Raw genomic sequence first — 12,932 nt, 5'->3', positions numbered from 1 at the left:
AGCAGATTAGGGGTTAATCATATTTAACTAGTGTTTACGATGCGGAGTGCGGCGGTTTAGGGGTTAATATGTTTATTCTAGTGGTGGTGATGTCCGGAGCAGTAGATTAGGGATTAATAATTTTATTTTAGTGTTTGCGATGTGGGAGGGCCTCGGTGTAGGGGTTAATAGGTAGTTTATGGGTGTTCGTGTACTTTTTAGAACTTTAGTTATGAGTTTTATGTTACGGCGTTGTAGCATAAAACTCATAACTACTGACTTTCAGGTGGCGGTACGAATCTTGTGGTTATGGGTTGTACCGCTCACTTTTTGGCCTCCCAGGCAAACTTGTAATACCGGCGCAAAGGAAGTCCTATTGAAAAAGGACTTTTTTAAAGTTGCGGTAGTTACGTTGCAGTACGGCCAAAAAAGTGTGCAGTGCCCCTAAACCTGCAAGACTAGTAATACCAGTGGTAATGAAAAAGAGCCTTAACGCTGCTTTTTCACTCATACCGCAAAACTTGTAATCTAGCCGTCTATTATTTCTACAGATTTTAAAAAAATCACCATCTACAAAACTGTTGTGTCTAAAGCTAGGGTAGATAACATCTGTACTAAAGCAGGAAAGAATAACATACACAAAGGCACTTAAAAAAATCTACATGTAAATGTATATAGTTACCTCATATTGTGTTGAAGGTCGAGCATCCAATAAGTGTTCAATGTATGACTCATAGGCACTCTAAGCAGAGAATAGTGAAGATAGACATATTAATCAAGTAGTAAACATAACAGATATACCAGCTATAATAACTTTTTTTATGTATTGTTTATATTTCTATTAAGAATGGTAATAAAATTAGTTTACACATTTAAAGGAACAGTAAAGTCAATATTAAACTTTCAAGATTCAGCTATAACATGTAATTGTAAACAACTTGCCAGTTTATTACATTATCTAATTTGCTTGTTTATTCTTGTATCATTTTTTGAAAAGCATACCAAGGTAGGCTCAGAAGTAACAATGCACTACTGGGAGCTAGCTGCTGATTAGTGACTGCACATATATGTCTCTTGTCATTGGCTTCCGGCAATTTTTAAAAGGTCTTTATTTTTGTACCGCTCATTAAAAAAAAGTATATATATATATATATATATATATCTTACAAATTAAATAAGGGGTTTTGTGTGCTCATAGCTACCAAGTGATCGGAAGAGTAATAATGATCACCTGGCAATAACCACATTTTTTTAAATATATTTTTACATATACATTCATTTTTTACTATCTTTCTTGTCCTTATATATATATATAATCAAGTAGGAAATACCAGCACTCACTGTTGAAAAGCATAAGGTGTAAAGTCGGGGTGCTACTCAGAAATATGTAGAATAAAAGTCCATAGAGTGCACTCGCCGTGAAACAAACAATGTTTATTTTAGAGTTAACGTTTTTGGAGAGTAACCCCCGTCCTCAGACTACTGTGAAAACGTTAACTCTCAAATTAACATTCCGCTAAATTTAGAGTTTTGTCGGTAAAAACCCGCGTAGCTAACGCAGCTTTTTTTCCCAACGCACCCTTCCAACAACGCTGGTATTTAGAGTTGTCTGAGGGGCTGCGTTGAGCCTAACTTAGCTCCACTTCAACCCTCAATACCAGCGTTGCTTACGGTAGCGGTAAGATGGGAAAACGTGCTCGTGCACGATATCCCCATAGGAAACAATGGGGCAGTTTGGGCTGAAAAAAACCTAACACCTGCAAAAAAGCAGCGTTCAGCTCCTAACGCAGCCCCATTGTTTCCTATGGGGAAACACTCTCTAAGTCTGCACCTAACACCCTAACATGTACCCCGAGTCTAAACACCCCTAATCTTACACTTATTAACCCCTAATCTGCCGCCCCCGCTATCGCTGACACCTGCATTATACTATTAACCCCTAATCTGCCGCTCCGTACACCGTCGCAACCTACATTATCCCTATGAACACCTAATCTGCTGCCCCTAACACCGCCGACCCCTATATTATATTTATTAACCCCTAATCTGCCCCCCCCCAATGTCGCCGCTACCTTACCTACACTTATTAACCCCTAATCTGCCGACCGGACCTCGCCGCCACTATAATAAATGTATTAACCCCTAGACCGCCGCCCTCCCGCCTCGCAAACACTATAATACATTTTATTAACCCCTAATCTGCCCTCCCTAACATCGCCGCCACCTACCTACAATTATTAACCCCTAATCTCCCGCCAGCCAATCAGATTGAATTTCAATCCGATTGGCTGATCCAATCAGCCAATCATATTGAACTCGCATTCTATTGGCTGATCGGAAGAGCCAATAGAATGCGAGCTCAATACTATTGGCTGATTGGATCAGCCAATCGGATTGAACTTCAATCTGATTGGCTGATTGGATCAGCCAATCGGATTGAACTTCACTCTGATTGGCTGATTGCATCAGCCAATCAGATTTTTTCTACCTTAATTCCGATTGGCTGATAGAATTCTATCAGCCAATCGGAATTGAAGGGACGCCATCTTGGATGACGTCCCTTAAAGGAACCTTCATTCGTCGTTAGTTCATCGGTAGAAGAGGATGGCCCCGCGTCGGCTCCTTTGAAGATGGCTCGGCTCCGCTCCGGATGGATGAAGATTGAAGACGCCGCCTGGATGACCTCTTCTTGCCCCGCTTGGATGAAGACTTTTACCGGATGAAGGACCTCCTCTGCGCACCTTGGATGAAGAATTCGGCTCGGCTGAGTGAAGACGACTCAAGGTATGGAGATTTTCATGGGGTTAGCAATAGGTGTATTTAAGGGGGGTTTGGGTTGGTTAGAGTAGGGGTATGTGGGGGGTGGGTTGTAATGTTGGGGGGGTATTGTATTTTTATTTTCAGGTAAAAGAGCTGATTACTTTGGGGCAATGCCCCGCATAAAAGCCCTTTTAAGGGCTGGTAAAAGAGCTGATTACTTTTGTATTTTAGAATAGGATAGGGAATTTTTAATTTTGGGGGGCTTTTTTATTTTATTAGGGGGCTTAGATTAGGTGTAATTAGTTTAAACTGCTTGTAATTCTGTTTTTATTTTTTGTAATTTAGTGTTGGTTTGTTTTTTGTATTATAGTATAGTTTATTTTATTGTATGTCATTTATTTAATTAATTTAATGATAGTGTAGTGTTAGGTGTATTTGTAACTTAGGTTAGGATTTATTTTACAGGTAATTTTGTACTTATTTTAACTAGGTAGCTATTAAATAGTTATTAACTATTTAATAGCTATTGTACCTAGTTAAAATAAATACAAAGTTGCCTGTAAAATAAATATAAATCCTAAAATAGCTACAATGTAATTATTAGCTATAGTGTAGCTATATTAGGGTTTATTTGATAGGTAAGTATTTAGTTTTAAATAGGATTTATTTAGTTAATTTTAGAAATATTTTTTCGTTTAATTTAAATTATATTTATGTTAGGGGGGTGTTAGGGTTAGACTTAGGTTTAGGGGTTAATAAATTTATGATAGCAGCGGCGACGGTGCGGCGGGAGATTAGGGGTTAATAATTGTAGGTAGTTGGCGGCGATGTTAGGGAGGGCAGATTAGGGGTTAATACTATTTATTATAGTATTTGTGAGGCGGGAGTGCGGCGGTTTAGGGGTTAATACATTTATTATAGTGGCAGCGAGGTCCGGTCGGCAGATTAGGGGTTAATAAGTGTAGTTAGGTAGCAGCGGCGACATTGGGGGGGGCAGATTAGGGGTTAATAAATATAATATAGGGGTCGGCGATGTTAGGGGCAGAAGATTAGGGGTTCATAGGAATAATGTAGGTGGCGGCGGTGTCCGGTCGGCAGATTAGGGGTTAAAAAAATTATTAGAGTGGCGGCGATGTGGGGGGGGGGGCTCGGTTTACGGGTACATAGGTAGTTTATGGGTGTTAGTATACTTTAGAGCACAGTAGTTAAGAGCTTTATATTCACGCGTTAGCCCATAAAGCTCTTAACTACTGACTTTTTTGTCGGTATGAGTCTTGTCAGTAGAGGGTCTACCGCTCACTTCTCCCAAGACTCCAAATACTGGCGTTAGGCAGATCCCATTGAAAAGATAGGATACGCAATTGGCGTAAGGGGATCTGCGGTAGCCTGGAATCGCGGTAGGGAAGTGAGCGTTAGACCCTTTCCTTCCTGACTCTAAATACCAGCGGGCGGTAAAAAGCAGCGTTAGGACCCCTTAACGCTGCTTTTGACGGCTAACGCAGAACTCTAAATCTAGGTGATTGTTTGTTTCACGGTGAGTGCACTCTATGGACTTTTATTTTATATATATATATATATATATATATATATATGTATATATATATATACACACACACAGGTCCAAACTGCTTGGGACATGAAAAGGTTTGGATTTCGGAATGGTTTGGATTTTGTAATATTTACATCTGTAAAATGGGACAGCTTGGAGAGGGGATGGTACCAAGTGTAAACAACAATATGTTATGTCATTTAGGCAATATTTACATGTCATAATACAGCTTATTAATGTAACCTAAAGGTAATTTTATACAATTTATAATACTTTTGTATGCATAGAAGCCTTAGAAAGATAGTGGAGTACTGTAATAAAAAAAGGTAATCAGAAAGGTAATATTTGTTGTTTTAATAAATATAGACTATTATTTGCATTTTAGAACACAAACAACAAACTAAAGACACAGGCAGATAAGATTGGGGGATTTGTACCTGTATGTATAAATACATACAAAAATATTCAAAACCTCGCTGCTCAGGTGAAATATTCTAAGACGTCTTGTCAGTACGGCGAGGCCATTAAAAATATTTAAAAGTCTTTTCCAAACGTTCTCCACAAGAGAAACAGACTTTGATCTGTACCCTCAATCTCTTATTGAAGAAATTTGTTGTTATCATACCTCATATTGTTGAGGGTATTGAATTTTCTAAAAACCCACACCAGACTCCAGGGAGCAAGGAAGTAAAGAGTGGACTTGTAAATCCATTAGATTCTGGCTGCGGATATCAGGGATTACAATACTCATACGCAGCTACCCTGTGGTGCCTTATACTTACCTCATAAGGATTGAGGTGATGTCCTGTAAGTAGGCATTTTTTCTATATATTTTCTCTATATATATTTTTTCAATTTTAAATCACTAGAATAGGTTAAAACACCATTGGTATTACAGTGTTGGGACATATAAATTGGGACTAACAGAAAGAGTCCAAACGAGATTACACTATTATTGTGTCTTTTTCTATTCTATGTTGATACCAATCACATGAGAGGGAAAAGTTTCTACCTGTCAAGATAAATGAGTTGACCCTCTATATATGTGAAGAAAGCTTCCACCTGCTAAGACGGACAGGGGGACCCTTTATACAGAATTTTGAAACCATAACAACCACCTCAGGAATATCTCAACAGGCTCACACTTACCTCATATTGATTGAGGTTAAATCATGTAAGTAGGCAGTACTTCTGTTTTCCAAGACCACTGAAATATTTGGACATTGTATTTATAGACTATTATTCACTTTAAACTGATAGGAACTGTATTGGACTGTTTATTAGAGTTTTCCAGTTCATTTTATACATCCAGTGTCCTGTATACTTGTTTAGGCTTTATAGAACCAAGTGTTTTACACACAAGTTTAGATTAATCCACATGGTATTTAAATACTTTTAGAAGTTCCATTTAGGTCAGCAATTGCTAATCAATTTTATTCTTGTGTTAGGGTTCCATTAATTCATTTATTTATTGATTTATTCATATATATCCATTCTATTTTGATTGTTGTTTTCTAGCTCAAGCGTTTCTCCATACTCTCTTTCTTTATACAATTTTTTCAGCTTCAACTGGTGAAATTGGGTATTTCACCAGCTAAAGCATAGGTGAGGCAGCAGGTGTTTAAAACCATTGTAAACAAGTCTTACTAGTACCTATTAACGGTTATACCACTTTTATTTTTAAATTCAACCAGTTGTTATCAAAGTTTACAGCGCTCTCATTACACTCCTTGCTCTATTCAATATATATATATATATATATATATATATATATATATATATATATATATATATATATATATAATCCCATAGAAGAGCACTCTCACTTCCAGGTCAAAATGCCAGGGTGCTAGTGAACAATGACTAAAGGTAACAAGAACTTGCACTCACTGGTCTTTCCTTCAAAAACACACATTTATTGTTATTGTATTTAACGTTTTGGAGGAAGAAAAAGGGGATACTCTGTCTCCGAAACGTTACTAGACATGTGCGGTTGGATTCGGTCCGAATCGAAATTCGAACAAATTTGTCGAATTCGGAGATTCGGATCGATTCAAATTTCCGAATTGCGGTAGTGCCGAATCTACCGAATAAATCCGAATCGATTCGAATTTATTCGGTAGATTCGGATTGGCCGTGTATTACACTAGTATTGTACAGTATACTAGTGTAATACACAGCACATCCCACTTAACACTGACCGAAATTCCGAATCGATTCGAACCGAATTGAACCGAATTTCCCACGAATCCGAAAGAATCCGAATGAATCCGAAACTAATTCATTCGATTTCTTCCGAATTCGAATCGATCCGAACCAAACCGAATTTTCAGACGCTGCACATATCTAAATGTTACAATAAATGTGTGATTTTGAAGGAAAGACCAGTGAGTGCAAGTTCTTGTTACCTATATATATATATATATATATATATATATATATATATATATATATATATATATATATATATATATAAAATCATGACACCTGTGCAGCTATTTACCATGTACATCATTAAAAATTACACAAAAATTTAGGGTTTAGTTTTTTTTATTTCATATGGTGGGACTTTCCCATATTAAGATATTTCTGAACGTAATTTTTTTTTTGTTCTAAAAATGCTTGGTCTACAAAAAGAGGTATATTACGTGTAGTTTGAAAAAGTATATGCACAATATTTGTTTTCTGACTATTTAAGAGGCCACATAATATAACTACTGCAACTGCTTATTCAGTAATTGATTAAAGTGAAAAAATACCTTAATATGCTGTAATATATTTCCAAAAATAGTAGAGTTGTTGCAAATATCTTCAAATGCTTCACAGAAAATCTGTAATCGGTTAACATGTGGAGGAGTGACATGGCCAATTTTTAGAAGCTCCTGCAGGGAACAAATATTTTAAATTAAACTATTATAATCAAGATAAAATATTCATGATGCATATTATTTATCTTCCTTAAAAAACAAACAAAAAAAATATTGTCACAAGGTAGACTTGCTTACCTTCCCACATTTCTTGAGAGTCTTTCTAGGACAGGGAGGTCATGGGGCTTGTGGACAGCGCCACCATTGGAGGGGTGGGGTCATAGTCATGTTGTGGGGCATGATTGGTATATGTAGCAGGCAGAGCCAGAACAGTCCCTAAAAACTGGGAAATGGCCCTGGCTGCAGGAGCTGGAAGTGGGCGGATCTCCAAGATGGTTGGGAGATCTGGACTAAGGAAGTGTTGTATGTCAGTAAAATAAAATATTTCTTTGAAGGAGCTTTCAGCCTAATAAATTATTTTCATAGTCAAAGCTTTTTTAAACCATAATGAAAAACAGAATTTTAATGGTTTTAAAATCACTCTGCTAAAATGATCATATACTTTGGGGCCGAATGATCAATGTGCGAATAAACATGATCTACTGTAGCGGATCATGTCCACCGCACATCGATAAATGCCGACAGCCTATATCATTGCACAAGCATTTCACTAGAAATGCTTGTGCAATGTCACCCCTGCACATTCGCGGCCAATCGGCCGCTAGCACGGGGTGTCAATCAACCCGATCGTATGTGATCGGACAGATTGCTGTCCGCCACCTCAGAGGTGGCAGATGAGTTAAGGAGTAGTGGTCTTAAGACTGCTGCTTCTTTATTCCAGTTTCCGGCGAGCCTGAAGGCTTGTGCGGAAACAGTTGCATTGGGGCCAATACGGGGCTTAATAAATCGGCCCCTATGAGTTGAAAACTCTAAACAGAGATATTCCAATTTACTACATTTTTCACACCAATTTGCTCAAAAGTAAAAAAATATTCAGTTCATGACCTTTTATATCTTTAAAACTCTTTTTTTACTTGTTATAGACATTATGGTTATTTTGATGTACCTTGATTTAAACTTGTCAGTCTCTCCTGTGCGTATTTTAACAAACATAGGGGTCGATCACAATCCTTTAGAAAAAAAAATGTTTCAAGTTATTTATCTATAAAAATCACCATATACTTAAATGTTTTTTTTATAAAAGATTGTGATCGATCACATGATCACTTCCTAACTTTATTAAAATGATAAAATAGTGATCAAATCACAATTTTAAACTGTTACATTTTCATAAATAAAATATGATCATCAGAATGTTTATTCATAAATACAATTAAGAGTTTGTACATTATAAAGAAAATAGAAATGACAACATAATTATAGGAAATGAATTACTGTCCATGTCATGAACCTCCTGTTACTTATAGCTTTACCAATGTTTACCCAGTCTGAATGCAGGAAATCCAGATGTTCTGAATTTATGGCATACTTGGGGAAGGCTGAGTTGTCCTTCTAATGTTATATGTAAGAAACCCAAAAAAATAGCCTAGTGAAGCTAAAAGTTGGTAAAAATAAGAATTTGATCTTAGAAACAAAAAATGCATGCAAGAAAAAATAGTTGTACATACCCACACAAGTATAAACTAAAAGAGATATGAAATGAACATTTTTTCTTTCATGATTCAGATAGAGCATGCAATTTTAAGCAACGTTCTAATTTATTGATGTTATCAATTTTTCTTTGTTCTCTTGGTATCTTTATTTGAAAAAGCAGGAATGTAAGCTTAGGAGCCAGTCCATTTTTTTTGTTCAGCACCTGGGTAGCACATACTGATTGGTGGCTACATTTATATATATATTGTACCAAAATATCATCAGATATATGTAGAAATATGTATTTATGAATAAACATAACATATTCTGCTATGTGGAGAAGATTGGAATGTGACATTTTTTAATATTTTCTTGTCAGGTTAGCGCACTTGAGAATATGTGACCGGGTTTGAGTGCAAGTAGGGTATTAGTTATTAGGTACTAGTACTTTTCTCCATTGACTTCTATGGAGGAGTAGGTTATTCTAAGTTTGGCATTTTACGCTTGTCAGGTTAACGCACGAGCAAAAACAGTTTCATTTCAACTTGTAATGCGAGCACTACCCGATGCAAGCAAAAAGCTTACTTCTAGCGCAGTAATCTGACACTTTATCTTTACTAATCAATAAACAATTGACAGGCAATCCGTGATGCATGAATTTAAATGAAAAAGTCTGGAGACTTTGCCCTTATTCCAAGCAATTAACTTGGATACACTTCCCAAATTCACACTGGGGTAGACAGATAAATAGATACTGTTCCTAAATTTACACTGAGAAAGATACAGTGCCATCCACTAATATTGGCACCCTTGGTAAATATGAGCAAAAAATGCTGTGAAAAATTGTCTTTATTGTTTAACCTTTTTTGATCCTTTGTTCAAAAAATACACACAAATAATCTCCTCTCATAGATATCAAACAATTACAAACACATGTATCCTAACAAAATGTTCAGGTCTCCTAAAAGAAAAACAGCCCCAAAATATTAAGGAGCCACCATCATATTTAACTGTGGGCAAAAGTTACCTCTTTGTGTGCGCCAAACCCACCTCTGGTGTTTATTGCCAAAAAGCATTTTTTTTTGTTTTATCTCACCATAAAACCTGATCCCATTTGAAGATCCAGTAGTGCCTGGCAAACTGAAGATGCTTGAGTTTGCTTTCGGATGAGAGTAGAGACTTCTGCAATTATCCAGCTGTCATCCTTGGAGATATTTTGGCCACTCAACCATCCTCTTTACAGTGCGTTGAGACAATATAGACACACGTCCTCTTCCAGGTTGATTCATTACATTTCCAGTTGACTGGAACTTCTTAATTATTGCCCTGACGGTGGAAATTTTCAATGCTTTTGCTATTTTCTTATAGCCACTTCCCATTTTGTGAAACTCAACAACCATTTGCAGCACATCACAGCTATATTCCTTGGTCTTACCCATTGTGATTAATGGCTAAGGGAATTTGGCATGTGTGTTACCTCATATTTATACCTCATGTGAAACAGGAAGTCATGGTTGAACAATATCCTGTTCCTAATCACCAAGGTGTACTAAAAATATCAATGGGAATATACTTCAAATATATTCGCCTAGATTTAGAGTTTTGTCGGTAAAAACCTGCGGGGCTAACGGTCCTTTTTTTTCCAGCGCACCCTTAAGCCAACGCTGGTATTACGAGTTTTCTGAATGGCTGCATTAGCCTCAGAAAAGTGAGCGTTGAGCCAAATTTAGCTCCACTTCAACCCTCAATACCAGCGTTGCTTACGGTAGCGGTAAGCTGGAAAAACGTGCTCGTGCAAGATATCCCCATAGGATACAATGGGCCGGAGCTGGCTGAAAAAAAACCTAACACCTGCAAAAAAGCAGCGTTCAGCTCCTAACGCAGCCCCATTGTTTCCTATGGGGAAACACTTTCTAAGTCTACACCTAACACCCTAACATAAACCCTCAGTCTAAACACCCCTAACCTTACACTTATTAACCCCTAATCCGTTGCCCCCGACATCGCCGACACCTGCATTATATTATTAAACCCTAATCTGCCGCTACGGACACCGCCGCCACCTACATTATAGCTATGAACCCCTAATCTGCTGTCCCTAACATCGCCGACACCTACATTATATTTATTAACCCCTAATCTGCCCCCCCAACGTTGCCGCCACCTACCTACACTTATTAACCCCTAATCTGCCAATTTGTGTTGTGTTAAAATTTTAAGCAGCTTTCTAATTTACTCATACTATAAAATTTTCGTGGTTTTTTTGGTATCTTATTTGAAAAAGCAAGAATGTAAGCTTAGGAGCCAGCACAATCTTGATGATTGGTGGATTACATTTAGTCACCAATCAGCAAGCGTTACCCAGGTGCTAAACCTAAAATGGGTCAGCTCCTCAGCTTACATTCTTGCTTTTTCAACTAAAGATACCAAGTAAACGAAAAAAATTGATAGTAGGAGTATATTAGAAAGTTGCTTAAAGGGACAGTAAACCTTAAAAATAATGTTATATAATTCTGCACATAGTGCAGAATTATATAACATTATTTAGGTGCTATAGCCATAAAACTCTTTTTTACCTTTTAAAATGTAAAAATGACAGCGCTTTTACAGACCCGCTCTCTGCTCTCTGCTGAGCGGGTCTGTAATATTTAGTCAGCGCATCGGGCCAGCTGTATAGTCACAGCCCGGCCCGACCGCGCCATAGCACTAAGTGAAGCTCGCTCCTGTGACAGGAGCGAGCTGCACTTAGTCTTATGGCGCGATCGGGCCGGGCTGTGACTATACAGCTGGCCCGATGCGCTGACTAAATATTACAGACCCGCTCAGCAGAGAGCGGGTCTGTAAAAGCGCTGTCATTTTTACATTTTAAAGGGTAAAAAAGGGTTTTATGGCTATAGCACCTAAATAATGTTATATAATTCTGCACTATGTGCAGAATTATATAACATTATTTTTAAGGTTTACTGTCCCTTTAAAATTGCATGCTCTATCTGAATGATAACATTTTACTTTTGACTAGACTTTCCCTTTAACATTTTTTCAACCCAGAATAATGATTAATTGCATAAAAGTACAGCTTTAACATATTCATACCTTAGTTAATTGGCGTTCATAATGCCCAATAGATGATTTCTTTAAGAAATCTTTCTCTAGATCTTCTTTCTTGAGGTACTCTTTAGAAAATTGTGAAAATATTACAAACTGATCCTTTTTTGTTAGGCCAGTCAAATAAGATGGGACAAAGTGATATTCATCACTTTGGTAAGTTTGATTTTTCTCACGTTTAACCTTCAAAAGTTTTAACTGGGATAGGTCTATCTCTTCACTCGCTAGTGACTCCATACATTTTTCAAGTTCTTGTTTTTCCATGAAAGTCTCGTGTGATCGGATTTCATGAAGAGAGACGGCACATGGTGTATTTATTGGTGTCATAGGACTTTTTAAAAGTGGAGAAAAGTGGATAGACGATTTGGCAGGTGTAGTAAGTGTCAGATGTGTCTTGAGGGTAAAGTCAGCTAAGGCATCTTTCATCTTCATGACTTTTCTATCAGTTATACTTTGGAATATATGTTCTTGATGATGATTAGGCGCCAAAGAGTTTTGTTTCGTTACACTTTTCCAGAACGTCCTTTCACTCACTTGTTGTGGTTTAAACAGATTTTTATAGTTCAAATGACCAGACGTATAGTCTTTAGCCTCATTTTTATTTGCTGTTTCAATTCCATCTAAAAGTTTCTTAAGGTTTATTATTTCCTCTTGCTGTTTTCTTTTAAACATAACAAAAAACTATTTTTTTTCCTTTTCCCCTTAAAATGTCTAGAGATATTGTTGCAATTAGTCTTCTATTAACAGACCTGAAAAAGAAAAACACAATAACAAATTGTATTTAAGATCAGTCATAGTACGACTGTGTTGACAAACATTTTATTGCAATCATTTTTTTGTGGCTACTTGTTGTTTGTACAATAGAATTTCTGGCATGCAACTGTACTTCACATGCATTATAATTTGTTTAGTAATCACATGGCACCCAAAGATCAAATCTTACACATCAATTCTTTTTAAATATATTACTTGTGTATTCCTTTTCCAAGAAACTGTTACACATTTTGAGACATGACATGAGAACTAGCTCAGCGAAGGGGGTAAGTAGCGCAGCAATGGGCAGCAGATTGTATATTTATGTGTTAAAGTGACATGAAACCCAATTTTTTTTCTTTTATGATTTAGATAGAGAATACAAT

General features: G+C 36.9%; 1 protein-coding gene across 1 annotated transcript in view; it reads right to left on the bottom strand.

Annotated features, from left to right (window-relative positions):
• The window catches only part of C4H6orf118 (chromosome 4 C6orf118 homolog), a 113,258-nt gene extending 100,730 nt beyond the window's left edge, over positions 1-12,528 (bottom strand). The window contains exons 1-3 of the mRNA XM_053709163.1: positions 11,782-12,528; positions 7,048-7,170; positions 662-721 (exon numbers count right to left, since the gene is read on the bottom strand). Of these exons, the coding sequence (XP_053565138.1) occupies positions 662-721; positions 7,048-7,170; positions 11,782-12,465 (867 nt within the window). The 5' untranslated portion in view covers positions 12,466-12,528. The remainder of the gene's footprint in view (positions 1-661; positions 722-7,047; positions 7,171-11,781) is intronic.
• Between the last annotated feature and the right edge of the window lie 404 nt (positions 12,529-12,932).

This window comes from Bombina bombina, chromosome 4 (assembly GCF_027579735.1).
Source record: "Bombina bombina isolate aBomBom1 chromosome 4, aBomBom1.pri, whole genome shotgun sequence".
NCBI lineage: Eukaryota > Metazoa > Chordata > Amphibia > Anura > Bombinatoridae > Bombina > Bombina bombina.
This window is presented reverse-complemented; position numbering and strand designations above follow the sequence as displayed.